Source organism: Bufo bufo, chromosome 1 (genome assembly GCF_905171765.1).
Source record: "Bufo bufo chromosome 1, aBufBuf1.1, whole genome shotgun sequence".
In the NCBI taxonomy this organism is placed as follows: domain Eukaryota; kingdom Metazoa; phylum Chordata; class Amphibia; order Anura; family Bufonidae; genus Bufo; species Bufo bufo.
The window spans coordinates 372496530-372516464 of NC_053389.1; the positions used below are offsets into that span (position 1 = coordinate 372496530).

The 19935-nt window shown below is 43.0% G+C and overlaps 1 protein-coding gene across 3 annotated transcripts in view; it reads right to left on the minus strand.

Moving 5' to 3' along the window:
• FBXW11 (F-box and WD repeat domain containing 11) overlaps positions 1 to 19935 on the minus strand; it is a 785504-nt gene that overhangs the window by 501649 nt on the left and 263920 nt on the right. For all 3 annotated transcript variants that reach the window (XM_040404956.1, XM_040404965.1, XM_040404947.1), the window contains one exon: positions 7433 to 7658. In XM_040404956.1, the coding sequence (XP_040260890.1) occupies positions 7433 to 7658 (226 nt within the window). The remainder of the gene's footprint in view (positions 1 to 7432; positions 7659 to 19935) is intronic.

Below are 19935 nucleotides of genomic sequence, written 5' to 3' on the forward strand. Positions count from 1 at the left end.
CGTCTGTTAAACAGCATGTTACAGACACTTGGTCCTATATCTCTTAATATCCTTTTCAGTGGACACAGGACATATTCACTAGTCTCGACTTATTACTGTTAGAGATAGCTGTAATGTCAGGACAGTCTCCCAAGATGGATAAAGGAGAAGTCCCACACAGCCTACCAAGGTGGCATTTGCTTACTGTATACTGCAGCCACATCACCTGGCTGTTTTCGATTTACCTCCTTATAGTTCTGTTTAGTGGAGTGTTAAGAAGGGGGTTGGGGAGCCAGATGCCGCAACTAGTAACATGAGCGATAAGGAAGGCAAAACATACATACGCAATCGCTCTCCTTTGATAAACTAGCCTAATCGCCTGAAACAGTACCCACTCTATGAATGCAGCGGTCGGGCCGGCGCGTGATGTCACTCAGTCAGTCACGCTCCTCCCACTTCATGAATGAAGCAGGAGCGTGACTGACTGACATCACGCGCCAGCCAGACAGCTGCATTCATAGAGTGAGTACTGTTTCAGGCGATTAGGCTAGTTTATCAAAGGAGAGCGATTGCTTCAGCATTAAAGAAATAGACTTTACATACAAAGAGACTGCCGTACGCAGGGCCTGGTGTAATACAGTGACTGCACCGGGCCCCACCGCGAGTTGCCAGCCTCCAGCCCCTCCTCCCACCCCGCATAAATGTAACTGATGTATCGCCGGCCACGCTGTGCAAAATACCGGCCCGCGATACATCAGTGTCAGCCATGTAAAAAGGACACCATCGCTTTATAAGACGCACTGCCATCCCATCTCCCCGAACCCCCCCCCCCCCACACCCACTTTTTTTTGTTGGGGGGGGGGAGTGCATCTTATAAAGTGAAAAATACAGTACATTGTGTGCCAGGACGGTTCAGTTTGGCTCAGTTTCGTCAAGCGGACAGCAAAACGAGAGTGTGAAAGTAGCCTAAATCACATTGGGCCTCAAATGTCGGTGCTTTTTTACTCCTGAGCCCTGTTGTATGTCCAGGCAATCAGGGTCATATCTTGGATGGTTATAAATTCAGGAAATACAGCATAATAATAGGAGGGCTTACTTTTCACACTGCACATGATGGGCCTAACATATATGGCACTGAAATGGCATATCGGTGTAAATATTGCTATTTTTACACAGCACCATCTGCTGTGAATTAATTTTTGCAAAAGATCTGTTGGGCCAAACAGTCACTACACCCCTTGGTGAATAATAAGGGGTGTGGGTTCAAAAATCGGGTCACTTCTTAAGGGTTTATTTTTTTACTTGACCTCAGTCTCCGCAGTTGTTGGCCAGTGCTTTATAAATCGATCTTCCACTGTAGGGATACCTAAGGGTTTCTTTGAATGCGATGGCACCTGAAAACTATTGCAGAGAAATCGACCCTTCATAAGCCAAATGATGCTCTTACCCATGCAGTGTACCCATACAGCACTCTACAAGCACATATGGGGTGTTGCCGTATTCAGAAGAAAATGTGCAACAAATTGTGGTGTGCTTCTTTTCCTGTTAGCGCTTGTTAAAATGAAAAATATGGAGCTAAAGCAACATTTTATTGGAAGAAATGCAATTTTTCTGTTTTACAGCCAAGTGTTTTTTAATTTTATGAAAAAAAGATGGGATTAAAGGGACACTGACAGGCGAAATCAGCATATATAGTTAGATATATCACATTACAGGTCTTATAGAGTCTTTTAAAAGCATATAACTATCCACCCTGTCCACCTTATAAAGAGCGAAATATAAAGTTTTATAACCTGCTTCTCCGTTCAGCAATCTGCCCAAGGGGCGGCGTTTCATGTGAAAATGCGCCCAGCCAGCCTTCCCAACTGCCGTTCTTAAGCCCCGCCCAGCTCATCATTATTCACTTCGCTGGGCGGGGCTAGAACTCTCCCCAGTCCCGATCCTGCGCCTGCGCAATTCAATCCTCCGGGCATCGTTCATGCCCAATCTTCTGCGCCTGCGCCCCGCCGTCAGACGCACTATAATTAACCCCTTATATGATGTGAGTGAGCAGCGCTCTGAAGCGCTGCTCTGAACAGTGCATGGCTGAGGCTGCAGCTGCCTCAGCCATGCACTGTTCAGAGCAGCGCTTCAGAGCGCTGCTCACTCACATCATATAAGGGGTTAATTATAGTGCGTCCGACGGCACGGCGGGGCGCAGGCGCAGAAGATTGGGCATGAACGATGCCCGGAGGATTGAATTGCGCAGGATCGGGACTGGGGAGAGTTCTAGCCCCGCCCAGCGAAGTGAATAATGATGAGCTGGGCGGGGCTTAAGAACGGCAGTTGGGAAGGCTGGCTGGGCGCATTTTCACATGAAACGCCGCCCCTTGGGCAGATTGCTAAACGGAGAAGGAGGTTATAAAACTTTATATTTCGCTCTTTATAAGGTGGACAGGGGGGATAGTTATATGCTTTTAAAAGACTCTATAAGACCTGTAATGTGATATATCTAACTATATATGCTGATTTCGCCTGTCAGTGTCCCTTTAAAGTGTTCAGTAAACCACTCCGAGGGGTGTAATTTCCAAAATGGGGTCACTTCTTGACCATTTCCACCTCAGGTCCTCTTCAAATGTGACCTAGCACCCAAAATGTATTCCAGCAAAACTGCCCTCCATAAACCATATGGTGCTCCTTCTAGTCAGAGCCCTGTGGTTTGCCCATAAACAAGTTTACAGCCACTTATGGGGTGTTTCAGTAAACTGAAGAATCATGCTAATAAATATTGAGGTTTGTCAAGTTGTTACCTTTGCAGTGTTACAGAAAAAATTGGATTAATATGAATAATTTGCCCAAAAAAAGTGAAAGTCTTAAATAATTTGAAGAGTGTAGTCTTTAAAATGGGATCATTTATGGGTGGTTTCTATTCTGTAAGCTACCCAAAGTGGCTTAAAAACTGAATCGGCCAAAAAAGTTTTTGGGGTCCCAAGCATACTTCCTTTGTTTATGTACCCTGGTGAGGGGAATATTTGATCTTTGTTTCTATTTGATCTTTGTTTCTATTTGATTTTGATGAACGCTAATTTACCTAATTAGGTGGTTACAGAAGTGCCTAAAGTGCCTCTCTTTCATTATTCCGTGGTCTTTGTATATGTAAGGCTCTATTGTTTACATTTTGGTCCAGTAATTCTATAAGTCTGTTCCATAGTCTTATTTTTATTTGTAAAACGTCATCAAATGTTTCCTTCATTCCGCTCTTTAATTCCCTTTCCTCCTCCTTCATTCCCTTTCCTCCCCTCCTACTTCCCCCCCCTTTTGTGACCTTCCCTATTCTCCCACCATTTTTCTCTTTCTTTTTAATAACTGTGGTTCTGTCACTATTGCTAATTTGAAATCTACTGTATTTTACCACGATAATTTCCATGGTGTAATGTAAGAAATGGTTTTCTTCTTTGCTTGAAAATAAAAAGAGATTTGATTAAAAACTGAATCGGCCCTTAACCCTTTTAAAGACCGTGCCTATTTTAATTTTTACATTTTGGATTTTTCCTCCCCATATTCCAATAGCCATAACTTTTTTATTTTTCTGTTCACATAGCTATATGAGGGCTTCTTTTTTTTGCAGGACAAGATAAATTTTTTAATGCCACTGTTTAATTTACCATGTCTTATATTAGAAAACAAAATTGAAATAAAATTAATTCCACCAAGGTTTTTGGGGTTTTGACAGCGTTCACAATGTACTAAAAATGACCTGACGTCCTGCGGCTCAATACTAATATGTCCCTACATAACTTGAATAATTGTTTTATTGTTTTACTACTTTAAAAATAAAAATAAATCTCTTTGCATCTCTATATTCTGACAACCATAATTTTTTTTATATTTCGGTCTACAGAGCTACAGTATATGATCACTTGTTTTTTGTGTAACAAACTGTAGTTTTTATTGGTACCATTTTTGTTGTATGCAAGACATTGTGATCACAAAAAGATGGCAAATCGCGTGTTTTTCATTTTGTTTCCGTTACAGCATTCACTGCATTTGATTTTTTTAAAATATATATTTTAATAGTTCAGACATTTTTGGATGTGGTGAAACCCAATATGTTTATATTTTTTTATTGTTTATATATTTTTATATGTAAAATTGGGAAAAGGAGGTTATTTAAACTTAATATATTGGTGTTTTTTATTTTTTTTAACTTTTTATTTTTTAACACTATTAGCCCCTTTAGCAGCCTAGTACATGGGATCTTTTGATCACCTCTCCTATTCACCCTAATAGAGATCTATTAGGGTGAATAGGATTTTCAAACTGTCTATTCTGAGCTATGCCTCGGGCTTAGCTCAGCATGGAGATTGGCATGGCAGGCCTGGATCGCTTCAGCAGCATCAAGGCTGTCATGGCAACCGATCGGAGCCCTGCGATTTCACTGCTGGAGCTACGATCAGAATGAAGACGGAGCCACATCCCTCTGTCTTCACTCACAGAAGCCGCGATCAGCGTGGATCGCTGCACCTGAGGGGTTAAATGACAGGGGCGGCGCAATCTCCCCTTCCTGTCAGTGCGGGCGGGTGCCAGCTATATGATACAGCCAGCACCTGCCGTGTATGGGGTGGGCCAGGTGCAGAGGCCTGCTCCATACACACACAGATGCATAACGCCATATGGCGTTATGGGCTAAAGAAGACCTTTCACCACTCCTGACATGCCTGTTTTAATAGCTACATGCATTACCTATGTAATAATTCTGGAGCATTTATTCTTATGTCTGTATGTTGTGCTATTCCTTTATTATTTCTACTAGAAGTTATAAATGAATTGCTATTAGCTTTCAGTAAGGATACAGAGGGATGCTAACAAGTTGGGGGGGGGTGTAGGTACAGACTGACTCTATCCAATCAGTGCTGCCATTTTCAGACTGTGCAGGTACACCCCCCCAACTGGTTACCTCCCCTCTGTACCCTTACTGAAGGCTAATAGCAATTCATTCATAACTTCTAGTAGAAATAATAAAGGATTGGCATAACAGAGCCATAAGAATAGATGCTCTAGAATTGTTATTACATGAGGAAAGCTATAAAAACAGACATGTCAGGAAAGGTCCTCTTTAATGGGCTAAAGTCTATTTTGGAATTTTAAATCTTCTAATGATCTAAAAAAAACAAAATGAGCTTTGGAAACGGATGCCAACATAAAGTAGACATATGGTGAATATTAACTAACTATTTTATGAAGCGCAATTGTCTGTCTTAAAAGCAGAGAAATAAAAATTTTGAAAATTGCCATTTCTTTTTTTTTTTTTATAAAGGGTAAAACATAGTAACACTAATTTAAAACTAACAGGAAATACAATGTGTCCCAAAAAAACAACCTCCGTTTGACAAGTAAGGCTACTTTCACACTTGTGTGGTTAATTCTGGTATTGAGATCCTGCAGAGGATCTCAAAACCGGAATTAAACGGATCAGTTTTAATTTTGCACATCAAGAGGCATCTGTTCCATTAGAATGCGGTTGTGTGAAGTCAAAAGGCTCCTAAAAAAAGCTCCGTCAGTGACTTACATTGTTTTCAGTGCCGGATCTATTTTCTCAGTTTTTAGGACGGGTTTTGTGTCTGGTCACAAAACAGAATGCTGCCGGAAGGCATCCAGAACGGTTCTCTATCCATTCAGAATGCATGGGGACTAAACAGAAATGTTTTTTTTCTGGCATTGAGTTCTGCTGGATCGAAATACCGGAAAAACACCACAAGTGTGAAAGTAGCCTAACAGCATTCAAAAGTTATTTCTGCGCAAAGAGGCATGTTGGATTTACAAAAATAACCTGTCAGGAAGGGGTTAGACATCAAGAGCCCACAGTGGTCAATATAAAGGATTTATTCACAAACGCATGCAACTTTTCAACGTCCAAGCAAACAGTTGGAACAAGTTTTGTACCAATTTAACTTGTTGTCAATTTGCATTATGGGATTGCACATGCTCTTTTGAATCAACATTTCACATTAGCTATCTGTATACAAAGAGTTGAAGTCTCTAATAAAAAAAATTAAAAAAAACTAAGAAACAATTGCTGTCAATGAACAAACTAAGGCTACTTTCACACTAACGTTGGGGCTCTGCTTGTGAGCTCCGTTTGAAGGGGCTCACAAGCGGCCCCGAACGCAGCCGTCCGGCCCTAATGCATTCTGAGTGGACGCGGATCCGCTCAGTATGCCTCAGTCTGGCAGCGTTCAGCCTCCGCTCCGCTCAGCAAGCGGACACCTGAACGCTGCTTGCAGCGTTCGGGTGTCCGCCTGACCGTGCGGAGGCAAACGGATCCGTCCAGACTTACAATGTAAGTCAATGGGGACGGATCCGTTTGAAGTTGACACAATATGGCTCAATTTTCAAACGGATCCGTCCCCCATTGACTTTCAATGTAAAGTCTGGACAGATCTGTCTGAACAACTTTCATACTTAGAATTTTTTCTAAACTATAATGCAGACGGATTCGTTCAGAACGGATCCAAACGTCTGCATTATAGGAGAGGATCCGTCTGTGCAGACACCAGACGGATCCTCTCTGAACGCTAGTCTGAAAGTAGCCTTATGGGTAGGTTCCACTTTAAATAGGTCATAATTAGAGATGAGCGAATTTCCCCTTATAAAATTTGTTCACACTTCGTTTGTTGGTAAAAGGTGAATTGCGTTATGGATTCCGTTACCACAGACCATAACGCAATTTTATGACGGTAGAAGGACTCCACTGCATAACGGAAATGGGACGGATCAGTTTTGCAGCCCATAGACTTCTATTATGATGGAATGAGTAACGGTATGCCTCTAAAGGCATTCCAATATTCATTCCCTCATAGAATTGCATTATGGCTCGTGGTAACGGAATCCATAACGCAATTCACCTTTTACCAACAAATGAAGTATAAACAAATTTCAAAATAAGAAATTCGCTCATCTCTAGTCTCTATAAAAATAACAAAGCCACAAAAAAATTCTGATTTCTACATTAGCTTTAGTCGTCATCTACCTAAAACCCCTCTTAGGGTCCATTCACACGTCCGTAGTGTATACACCGGGCCGGCACCCCCCATAGAACTGCCTATTCTTGTCTGCAATTACGGACAAGAATAGGACATGTTCTACTTTTTGCCGAGCCGGGGACTGGAATTTCAGGGCCGAAGCACGCAAGTTCGGGGCCGTGGCACGGAAATGCGGATGCGGACAGCACACTGTGTGCTGTCCGCATCTTTTCTGTCCCCCTAGAGAATGAATGGGTCCGCACCCGTTCCGCAAATTTGCGGAACGGATGCGGACCCATTTGCGGACGTGTGAATGGAGCCTAAACTGAATATTTCCTCTCCTTAGATTAAAAAAAGGGCTCAATATGAAAATGGACAAATCATTATTGTTGTTTTTAATTGTTTTTGCTACCAATGTTGTTGTGAACATTTCAGTTTATATCTCCATTTACCTGGCAATGCTGTAATGAAGTCTCGTTGTAACATGGGCTTCAAGTAAGAATTAATATGTCCATGCTGGTAGTGACACATTCGAGAAATAAGATGTTCCACAAACTCCACCTGATCCGATTCAGACCACTGATCAAAAATTTTTATACACAAGTCCTTCTCTTTCTCATAATTTCCATCAGATGTGCGCTTTCTGGATACAATCACTGATGATGTCCCATTGGTTATCTGTAGCAGAGAAATCAAATGAAAAGTAATAAATTCCATTACTTAGTTTGGGAGTATGACAGCTACTAAGAAAATGTGTCCCCTTATTATGTCTCCAGACCAATTTATTTATTTTATTTTGTTAATTTTAATAACTTTAACACTTATGGGGGAATCTGCGGATGATGCACTGTTATGGGAGGAGATCTGCGGATGACGCACAGTTATGGGGGGAGATATGCGGATGACGCACAGTTATGGGGGGAGATTTGCGGATAACGCACAGTTATGGGGGGAGATATGCGGATGACACACAGTTATGGGGGGAGATATGCGGATGACACACAGTTATGAGGGGGGATCTGCGGATGAAAGCACAGTTATGAGGGGGGATCTGCGGATGACGCACAGTTATAGAGGGGATCTGCGGATGACGCACAGTTATAGAGGGGATCTGCGGATGACGCACAGTTATGAGGGGGGATCTGCGGATGACGCACAGTTATGGGGAGGGGATCTGCGGATGACGCACTGTTATGAGCGAGGGGATCTGCGGATGACGCACTGTTATGAGAGAGGGGATCTGCGGATGACACTGTTCAGGAACTGTACCAATATTTGCTTAAGTGTTTATTATAATATAATACTATATCATCAGAAATCCACCCATATACTGCAGTACATGGGTACATTCCGGTGGGAGGGGGCGGGGGGTCATAGTCATTTAATATAAACACTGTCCAGGGAATGTTCTGTTATTGCCATGTGTTTATACTAAATAGGACTATAACCCCCCTCATCCATAGAAAGCTATCTATGTACTGCAGGTTATAGTAATATTTAACACACACTTCATTTTTATACTGGCCCCTGAGTTGCAATCACCCAGGAACTTTAGGTGACAGGCTAGGGCACAGGGCAACAAAAACGCTGTCGTCTATTTCTCACTCTCACAGCAGGAGCAGCAGAGCAGTGGTTGCGGTAGTGGAGCAGCAGTTCCCATTAGTGCTCACCACCAATCAGCCGAACAGCGCAAAGTACAAGCGGCTTTCCAGAGGAGAAGGTGAAGGGCTTTCCTTCTCCTCCAGTGTTATGGAGCAGAACTGGAAGCTGTGTGGTAAGGATGTGTGGACTGGCGGAGGCAGTTTAGCATTCAGTGAAGCAGTCTGCCCGCCCTACAGTTAACTTGCAGGCTCAGGAGCAGGCTTCGTGAAAACTCCCGAGACCCTGCAATAGTGTCGGCCATTTTGATTTTTGGCACGATTGCTTTATAAGATGCACTGACTTGTTCCCCCAACTTTGGGGGTTAAAAACATTGTCTTATAAAGCAAAAAATACTACATATATAAAATCATTTATAAAAATGAATTTCTGTTTGTTGTTTGTCTATTTTTTGGCCATGCATAAAGGACAAAGTAAAAAAAAAAAGTAGACATATTCGGTATCGCCTCGTCCGTATCAACGGGCTCTACAAAAATATCACATGACCCCTCAGGTGCACAGTCAACAAAATAAAATAAAAAATCTGTGCTAAAAAAATATATACTTTTTTCTCACCTTACATCACTAAAAGTGCAACACCAAACTATCAAAAAGGCGGTTCCCCCCCAAAATAGTACCAATCTAACAGTCACGTCATCTCGCAAAAAATGAGCCCCTGACAATCGACCAAAAAATAAAAACACTATGGCTCTCAAACTATGGATACACTAAAACATGATTTTTTTTTTGTTTCAAAAATGATATTATTATGCAAAACTTAAAAAAAAAGTATACATATTCGGTATCGTTGCGTCCGTTTTAGCTGGCTCTATAAAAATATTACATGACCTAACCCCTCAGGTAAACACTGTCAAAAAAATAAAATAAAAAGTGCATCAAAAAAGCCATTTTTTGTCACCTTACATCACAAAAAGTGTAATACCAAGCGATCAAAAAGTCATATGCACCCTAAAATAGTACCAATCAAACCGACATCTCATACCGAAAAAAATTTGCCCCTACACAGTCGCCCAAAAAAAAAAAAAAAACTATGGCTTTCAGAATATGGAGACACTAAAATCATTTTTTCAAAAATGCTTTAATATGTAAAACTGAAATAAACAACCCGAAAAAATGTCATATTTGGTATTGTCGCGTCCGTAACAACCTGCTCTATAAAAATACCACATGATCTAACCTGTCTGATGAACACTGTAAATAAAAAATAAAAACTGTGCCAAAACAGCAATTTTTTCGTTACCTTGCCTCACAAAAACTGTAATATAGAGCAACCAAAAATCATATGTACACTAAAATAGCACCAACAAAACTGCCACCTTATCCTGTAGTTTCCAAAATGGAGTCTTTTTTTTTGAGTTTCTACTGTAGGGCTGCATAAGGGGGTCTTCAAATGTGACATGGCAACTTAAAATTATCCCAGTGAAATCTGCCTTCCAAAAACCATATGACATTCCTTTCCTTCTGCGCCCTGCCGTGTGCCAGTACAGCAGTTTAACCCCTTAGGGACGTAGGACATACCGGTATGCCATGTTTGCCGAGTCCTTAAGGATTCAGGACGTACCGGTACGTCCTAACTTTAAAAGTGCATTGCGGTGGGGGTTAATAGGAACAGGATGCCCGCTGAAATCATTCAGCAGGCATCCTGTCAACGCCAGAGGGGTCATGTGACACCACCCCCCCCCCCTCCTATCGGCGATTGCCGCAAACCGCAGGTCAATTCAGACCTGCGGCTTGCGGCATTTACCTGCGGTTGCGGCGGGTGGTGCCATCGGGTCCCCATGCGGCTGTAGGGGGGGCCCGATGGCATAGAAGGCAGCACGATGTCTAAGGAAGGCATCGCGCTGCATTTCGGTGACGAGCCTGTGAGAGCCATCCCCCTGGATCTCACAGGCCGGAAGCTGTATGAGAAATACACACAGTATTACTCATACAGCCCATGCATTCCAATAAGTATTGGAATGCATTGTAAAGGATCAGACCCCCAAAAGTTCAAGTCTCAAAGTGGGAGAAAAAATAAAGTGAAAAAAATTTTTTTGGGGAGTTTCTACACTAGGGGTGCATCAGGGGGGCTTCAAATGGGACATGGTGTCAAAAAAAAAAAAACAGTCCAGCAAAATCTGCCTTCCAAAAAACGTATGGCATTCCTTTCCTTCTGCGCCCTGCCGTGTGCCCGTACAGTGGTTTACGACCACATATGGGGTGTTTCTGTAAACTACAGAATCAGGGCCATAAATATTGAGTTTTGTTTGGCTGTTAACCCTTGCTTTGTAAAAGTAAAAAAAAAAATTTTTTAATGGAAAATCTACCAAAAAAGTGAAATTTTTAAATTGCATCTATTTTCCATTAATTCTTGTGGAACACCTAAAGGGTTAACAAAGATTGTAAAATCAGTTTTGAATACCTTGAGGGGTGTAATTTATAGAATGGGGTGATTTATGGGTGGTTTCTAATATGTAAGCCCCACAAAGTGACAATTTTTTTTTAAATGTTATTAAAAATTTTAAGATTTGCTTCTAAACTTTTACACCTTCTAACATCCCCAAAAAAATTAATTACATTTTCAAAATGATCCAAACATGAAGTAGACATACAGGGAATGTAAAGTAATAACTATTTTTGGAGGTATTACTATCTATTATAAAAGTAGAGAAATTGAAATGTGGAAATTTGCTAATTTTTCCACATTTTGGTAAATGTATTTATATTTTTTAAAATTAGAATGAAATATTATGACTTAATTTTGCCACTGACATCAAGTGCAATATGTGACGAGAAAACAATCTTAGAATGGCATGGATAAGTAAAAGCGTTTTAAAGTTATTACCACAAAGTGAAACATGTCAGATTTGCAAAATTAGGCTGCATCCTGAAGGTGAAAAATGGCAGTGTCCTGAAGGGGTTAAGGGGCCATGGTGCTGTTGAGGTCAGTGTTCTGGGACCAGGTGCTAAGGATGTCACATTTTAAGGGGGCAGGGTGCTGTGGAGGCCTTATATTAAAGGGTCTTTGTCACCACACTTTTCACTATTAAACAGGCCGACATCATACATGTGCAAATGTCACATGAATTTAACTCAGCTATTCTTTTTTTTCTAGTGGGCCCCTGTTTTTGGGTAATTATAACTTTGATTATATGCTAATTTGCCTCTAGGAGCAGGGGGGAACGTTGCCCCTGCTCCTAAAGGCTCGGTTTGCCCACCTCTTTCCACTCCCTTCTACTCTTGATTAACAGGGCCAGGCCAGCGTTGATCTCATAACAACCCTGTCTGCCAGGGAAATCTCGTGCCTGCGTCGCCCCGTTCAGCATTCGACACATGAGCAGTGAGGGAAGGACGCTCGCCCGCTTCCTCACTGCGCCTGCGTAGAATACGTCGCAGTGAGGAAGCTGACAGCTGGCGAGCGTCCTTCCCTCACTGCGCCTGCGCCGAATACTGAACTGGACTGCGCAGGCGTGAGATTTCTCCGGCAGACAGGGCCGGCAGGAGGAGACCAACGCTGGCATGGCCCTGTCAATCAAGAGTAGAAGGGAGTGGAAAGAGGTGGGCGAACAGAGCTTCTAAAAACAGGTGCAACGCCCTCCCCCTCTCCCCCGCTTCTAAAGGCTAATTAGTATATATTAAAAGTTAGGCACCTTGCAGACGAGCGTTCCGAATCGCAGCACGCCTGACCTCCCAGCACTGACGGGATTCATATAGCATTATATTGTTTTATGATGCTATGTAACCCTTACAGTTCTGGAATGTATTGGATAACACTGGCAGCATTATGCCAGTGATATCCAATACATTCCAGAACTGTAAAGGTTACACAGCATCATAAATCAATATAATACTATGTGACCCCCGGCAGCGCTGGGAGTAGGTGTGGGCGATATGGCCTAAAATCTATATTGCGATATAATTTTAAGCATGTGCGATATGCGATATATATCGCAATATATTGTTTTCTATATTTGGGGGGGCGTGTTTAAACTTTTTTTTACATTTTATTTAATAACTATTAGTCTCCTTAAGGGCTAGAACGTCGAACCCTTGTCATATTCACCCTAATAGAGCTCTATTAGGGTGAATAGGACTTTACACTCTCCCTGCTGCCCTGTGCTTTGTGCACACAACAGCAGGGAGCTGATCCCCCTCCCCTAAATGGTGCCATCCACAGATCCCCCCCTCCCCTAAATGGTGCCATCCCCAGATCCCCTCCTCCCCTAAACGGTGCCATCCCCAGATCCCCCCCCTCCCCTAAACGGTGCCATCCCCAGATCCCCCCCTCCCCTAAACGGTGCCATCCACAGACACCCCCCCTCCCCTAAACAATGCCATCCACAGACACCCCCCCTCCCCTAAACGGTGCCATCCACAGATCCCCCCCTCCCCTAAACAATGCCATCCACAGACACCCCCCCTCCCCTAAACGGTGCCATCCACAGATCCCCCCCTCCTAAACGGTGCCATCCACAGATCCCCCCCTCCTAAACGGTGCCATCCACAGATCCCCCCCTCCTAAACGGTGCCATCCACAGACACCCCCCCTCCCCTAAACGGTGCCATCCACAGACACCCCCCCTCCCCTAAACGGTGCCATCCACAGACACCCCCCCTCCCCTAAACAATGCCATCCACAGACACCCCCCCTCCCCTAAACGGTGCCATCCACAGATCCCCCCCTCCCCTAAACAATGCCATCCACAGACACCCCCCCTCCCCTAAACGGTGCCATCCACAGATCCCCCCCTCCTAAACGTTGCCATCCACAGATCCCCCCCTCCTAAACGGTGCCATCCACAGATCCCCCCCTCCTAAACGGTGCCATCCACAGACACCCCCCCTCCCCTAAACGGTGCCATCCACAGACACCCCCCCTCCCCTAAACGGTGCCATCCACAGACACCCCCCCTCCCCTAAACTGTGCCATCCACAGATCCCCCCCTCCCCCTCCCCAACGCTCACAGGAATACATTTAAAAACTAATCAGTAACTTTATTCATTGGTGATCTCTTTACTGTATACCTTACTAGGTCTTAGCTCCGATAACAGCAGGCAGTGCGGGCGGGCGGCGCTCACTCACTGACGTCACGCGCCTGCGCCGCCTAGTGGGAGGAGCAGGCGCGTGACGTCAGTGAGTGAGCGCCGCCCGCCCGCACTGCCTGCTGTTATCGGAGCTAAGACCTAGTAAGGTATACAGTAAAGAGATCACCAATGAATAAAGTTAAAGTTACTGATTAGTTTTTAAATGTTCTACTGTCGGCGGCGTGGCCCTGTATAGTCTAACCCCCAGGCAAGCGTCCCTGTCACCATGGGAACGCCTGGGGGTTAGAATATACCATCAGATTTGAGTTTTCACGGCGCTCACAGATCGTGAAAACTCAATGATTTACAGTCAGTCCCTCCCCTCCTCCTCTTTTGTCATTGGTGGTCAGCGGCAGCCGCGCACAGTGGCTCTCCTTCTCCACTGTGCCGTCTCAGGAGAAGATGGTGCGCGCAGAGAGCGCGATCATATCGCGGTCCGGCGATATAGGCGATATGCTCAAAATCCATATCGTGGCACAAATTTATATCGCATATCGCCTATATCGTCTATATCGCCCACCCCTAGCTGGGAGGTCAGGCAGGGATCTGCGTTGAGGACTCGCTGTGGGAGCAACGGTCGTCTGCAAGGGGGCTTATAATTGCACAAAAACGGGGGCACACTGGGGGAAAAAAATAAATAAAATAGAATAGCAGAGTTAAATTCGGGTAACAATTGTACATGTATAATTTCAGCCTGTTTAATAGTGAAAAGAGTGGTGACAGAAACCCTTTAAGGGGTCGTGACAAAGTGGGGGCACTCAAAGGGGGCAGGTCACTGTTAAGGAGGTGGGCGGCTGTGGAGGTCAATGTTAAGGGAGGAGCCCTGTAAAGGTCACTGTTAAGGGGTAGATCACTGTGGCGGTCACTGTTAAGGAGCCGGGTTATTTTTAAGGGGGTGGGGCATTGTTGGGTGACTTAAGGGGCGGGCTATTATGTAGGTCAGTGTAAAGGGGACGGGAGTCTGTGGAGGTCACTGTTAAGGGGATGGGCCATTGTGGAGGTCACTGTTATAGAATCGGCGTACTTTGGAGGTCACTGTTAAGGGGACAAGGTGCTGCGGATCTCATTGTTAAGAGGGGGGACCTATGTGGAGGTCACTTAAGGGGGCAGACTGCTGTGAAAGTCAAAGTTAAAGAGGACCTTTCACCAGAATAAAACATCTAAACTAACTATACAGACATGTAGAGCGGCGCCCAGGGATCTCCCTGCAGTTACTGTTATACCTGGGCGCCGCTCCGTTCTCCCGTTATAGCCTCCGGTATCTTCATAGTTAGGCTCCACCCAGGGGAACCTGACGGCGTCTCATCCCATGCTGTAGCGCTGCATGGGATGAGAAAAAAAAAACTCTCAGACTATGAGCTGAGCGCTGCAATTGGCCAGCGCTACAGCATAGGAGAATGAGACGCCGGCAGGTTCCCCTGGGTGGAGCCTAACTATGAAGATACCGGAGGCTATAACGGGAGAACGGAGCGGCGCCTGCTAGTATGTGTGAATATATATACTAAAAAAAACAACACAAGAATAAGTCAGCATAATTCATGTAAATAATCCTAACCCATTTTAACCAAGTCCCATTGCAGTGCGGCCTTATCTATTTAGCGAATAAACATTTCAGTCGGGGACTGGGGAGGGGGAATAGAGGTATAGGGCATGGGGTGCAAGTGAAGTAGAAAAAGAAAATCTCACTTTGGGCAGTATTACTAATTATATCCCAAAAAGCCCTGATATTTTCCCACTTTTTCAAGTAGTTTCTCTCATTATATAGAATACATTCATATTACTTCACTTGGTTTACCATATTGAGCCACAAATTAAAATCTGGAGTATCTTTTGAGAACCAAACATGTGTAATTAGTAATCTGGCCAAAAACATTAACTTAGTAAGAAGTACTCCCTTCATCTTGCTACAATTAACTTCTGAGAGATCATCTTTTATAACCTTAGATATCAAACCCTGGAATTGTCTTAGCTGTGGACAAAGTAAATATAAAAAAAATCAGCCAATTGATTATTACATTGTAGACATTATTCTCATCTTATTCATAACAAGGGGAGTAATATATAACCTATGAACTATATTCATATATAAACTCCATGCCATCAACCTATATATTCGTGAGAGTGTGACCTTACGACCGATTCTTAACCTCTTCCGGACACATGAAGTACCGGTACGGCATGTTGTCCCGATACTTAAGGAAATCATTCAGCGGGCATCCTGTCACAACGACGGGCGATTTGCGGCTTTACCTGCGGCAGATGTGCGCGGTGCCACCGGGTCCCCATGCGGCTGTGGGGGGGACCCGATGGCATGGAAGGCAGCGCGATGTCTGAGGAAGGCATCGCGCTGCCTTCCGGTGAAGAGCCTGTGAGATCCAGCCCGATCTCACAGGCCGGAAGCTGTATGAGTAATACACACAATATTACTCATACAGCCAATGCATTCCAATACAGAAGTATTGGAATGCATTGTAAAGGAATATACCCCCCAAAGATCAAGTCCCAAAGTGGGACAAAAAATAAAGTGGAAAAAAAAGTTTAAAAAATAAAGTCCCCCCCCCCCCCCCAAAAAAAATTTTTTTTAAGTTTCAAGTAAAAATAAACAAAAATGTCATTTTCCCCAAAGTTTGGTAAAAAAAAATAGGGGACCAAAAAAATAAGTATACATATTAGGTATCGCCGTGTCCGTATCGACCAGCTCTATAAACATATCACATGATCTAACCCCTCAGATGAACATCGTAAAAAATAAAAAATAAAAACTGTGCTAAATAAACCATTTTTATGTCACGTTACATCACAAAAAGTACAACAGCAAGCGATCAAAAAGGCGTTTGCCCACCAAAATAGTACCAATCTAACCGTCACCTCATCCCGCAAAAAAAGAGCCCCTACCTGAGACAATCGCCCAAAAAATAAAAAAAACTATGGCTCAGAATATGGAGATACTAAAACATTATTTATTTATTTTTTATCTGTTATTGTGTAAAACTTACCAAAAAAAGTATACATATTTGGTATCGCTGCATTCGCATCGACTGGCTCTATAAAAATATCACATGACCTAAACTCTCAGATGAACACCGTAAAAAATAAAAACTGCTAAATAAACCATTTTTTGTCACCTTACATCACAAAAAGTGTAATAGCAAGTGATCAAAAATCATATGCACCCCAAAATAGTGCCAATAAAACCGTCATCTCATCCCGCAAAAAATAAGACCCTACCTAAGATAATCGCCCAAAAACTGAAAAAACTATGGATCTCAGAATATGGAAACACTAAAACATGATTTTTTTGCTTCAAAAATGAAATCATTGTGTAAAACTTACATAAATAAAAAAATAATAATATACATATTAGGTATCGCCGCGTCCGTATCGACCGGCTCTATAAAAATATCACATGATCTAACCTGTCAGATGAATGTTGTAAATAACAAAAAATAAAAACGGTGCCAAAAAAGCTATTTCTTGTCTCATAAAGAGAGTAATATAGAGCAACCAAAAATCATATGTACCCTAAACTAGTACCAACAATACTGCCACCCTATCCCGTAGTTTCTAAAATGGGGCCACTTTTTTGGAGTTTCTAGTCTAGGGGTGCATCAGGGGGGCTTCAAAAGGGACATGGTGTAAAAAAAAACAGTCCAGCAAAACCTGCCTTCCAAAAAACGTATGGCATTCCTTTCCTTCTGCGCCCTGCCGTGTGCCCGTACAGCGGTTTACGACCACATATGGCAGGGATGGCCTCAGGTTGGTATCTCCAGCTGTTGCAAAACTACAACTCCCACCATGCTCAGACTGACTACAGCTATCAGCCTACAGCAGGGCATGCTGGGAGTTGTAGTTTTACAACAGCTGGAGAGCCGCAGGTTGGCCATGCCTGACATATGGGGTGTTTCTGTAAACTACAGAAACAGGGACATAAATATTGAGTTTGGTTTGGCTGTTAACCCATGCTTTGATACTGGGGAAAATGGATTAAAATGGAAAATTTGTCAAAAAATTGAAATTCTGAAATTTCATCTCCATTTGCCAATAACACTTGTGGAACACCTAAAGGGTTAATGACGTTTGTAAAATCAATTTTGAATACCTTGAGGGGTGGAGTCTCTACTCTAGGGGTGCATCAGGGGGCTTCAAATGGGACATGGTGTCAAAAAAAACAGTCCAGCAAAACTTGCCTTCCAAAAACCGTATGACATTCCTTTCCTTCTGCGCCCTGCCGTGTGCCCGTACAGCGGTTTACGACCACATATGGGGTGTTTCTGTAAACTACAGAATCAGGGCCATAAATATTAAGTTTGATTTGGCTGTTAACCCTTGCTTTGTAAAAGAAAAAATATATAAAAATGGAAAATCTGCCAAAAGTGTGAAATTTTGAAATTGTATCTCTATTTTCCATTAATTCTTGTGGAACACCTAAAGGGTTAACAAAGTTTTAAAATCAGTTTTGAATACCTTGAGGGGTGTAGTTTATAGAATGGGGTCATTTTTGGGTGATTTCTATTATGTAAGCCTCGCAAAGTGACTTCAGACCTGAACTGGTCCCTAAAAATTGGGTTTTTTAAAATTTCTGAAAAATTTCAAGATTTGCTTCTAAACTTCTAAGCCTTATAACATCCCCAAAAAAAAAAATATCATTCCCAAAATGATCCAAACATGAAGTAGACATATGAGGAATGTAAAGTAACTATTTTTGGAGGTATTACTATGTATTATAGAAGTAGAGAAATTGAAACTTGGAAATTTGCAATTTTAAAAAGATTTATGGGTAAATTTGGTATTTTTTCTAAATAAAAATGATTTTTTTTTTTTACTTCATTTTACCAGTGTCATGAAGTACAATATGTGATGAAAAAACTATCTCAGAATGGCCTGGATAAGTCAAAGCGTTTTAAAGTTATCACCACTTAAAGTGACACTGGTCAGATTTGCAAAAAATGGCCAAGTCCTTAAGGTGAAATAGGGCTGAGTCCTTAAGGGGTTAAGTGGAGTTTAAAAAAAAAAAAAAAAAAAGGAGTTGGAAACTAAGGTTGGATATCATTTCCTTGTGTGTTGTTGGCTTAATTCTAGGTAGTCCTGCAACTACAGCAGACAGGATCTAATTCTATTTCATATTTACCGTTTTACTTTTTTACTGTTGTAATCCCCATTTAGTATGTGTTGCACAATTGACAACGCAGTCCAGTGCACATCTGGCATGATGTATGCAGTCCTGGAACTGCCGTTCGAGGGTGTATATCTATATATATATATATATATATATATATATATATATATATATATATATGTATATGTATATATAATTACCCGTTTGGAATCGCAAATCGAGTCTCTAAACGGGCAAGCTGCAACACTGAGAGGCATTGACAATTTGCAAAAGAGTTTGCTTCTCACCGAGCAAGCACTCTTTGGGTAGATGAGGGGGAGGGTGACGGGGAGGAGGCTGAGGAAAGTGAGGTAGCTAGCTGGGTAACAGTTAGAAAGCAGGGTAGAGGGAAGAGTGCCAGGGAGGCTAGCCCTGATCTGACACACCCCAACAAGTTTGCAAGTTTGGCAGATGAGGGGAATGTCAGTCCAGGGAAGGCACTGCTGCAGCCGGCAAATTTTCTCTGCCAGTGAGGGGAATGTCAGCTCCAGTAAGCAGGGAACCAGGAGAGCAGGGCAGGCCAGACAGGTGCTGGTAGTGGGAGATTCCATTATTAGGGGAACAGATAGGGAAATCTGTCACAAAGACCGTAAATCGCCAGTGTGCTGTCTTCCTGGCGCTAGAGTTCGACACATCGCGGATCGGGTTGACAGATTACTGGGAGGGGCTGGAGAAGATCCAGCGGTCATGGTCCATATCGGAACCAATGACAAAGTTAGAGGTAGGTGGAGAGTCCTTAAAAATGATTTGAGGGATTTAGGTCAAAAGCTTAGGGCAAGGACCTCAAAGTTAGTATTTTCCGAAATACTGCCTGTACCACGAGCCACACAAGAAAGGCAGTGGGAGATTAGGGAGATTAACAAGTGGCTCAAGAACTGGTGTAGTAAGGAGGGGTTTGCGTTCCTGGAGAACTGGGCCGACTTTTCTTTCGGCTACAGGCTCTATCGTAGGGACGGGCTGCACCTCAATGGGGAAGGGGCAGCTGTGCTGGGGAGAAAGATGGCTAGAAGGTTGGAGGAGTGTTTAAAATAGGGACTGGGAAGGAGGGAAATTACATTATAGGAGGGGAAGATAGGG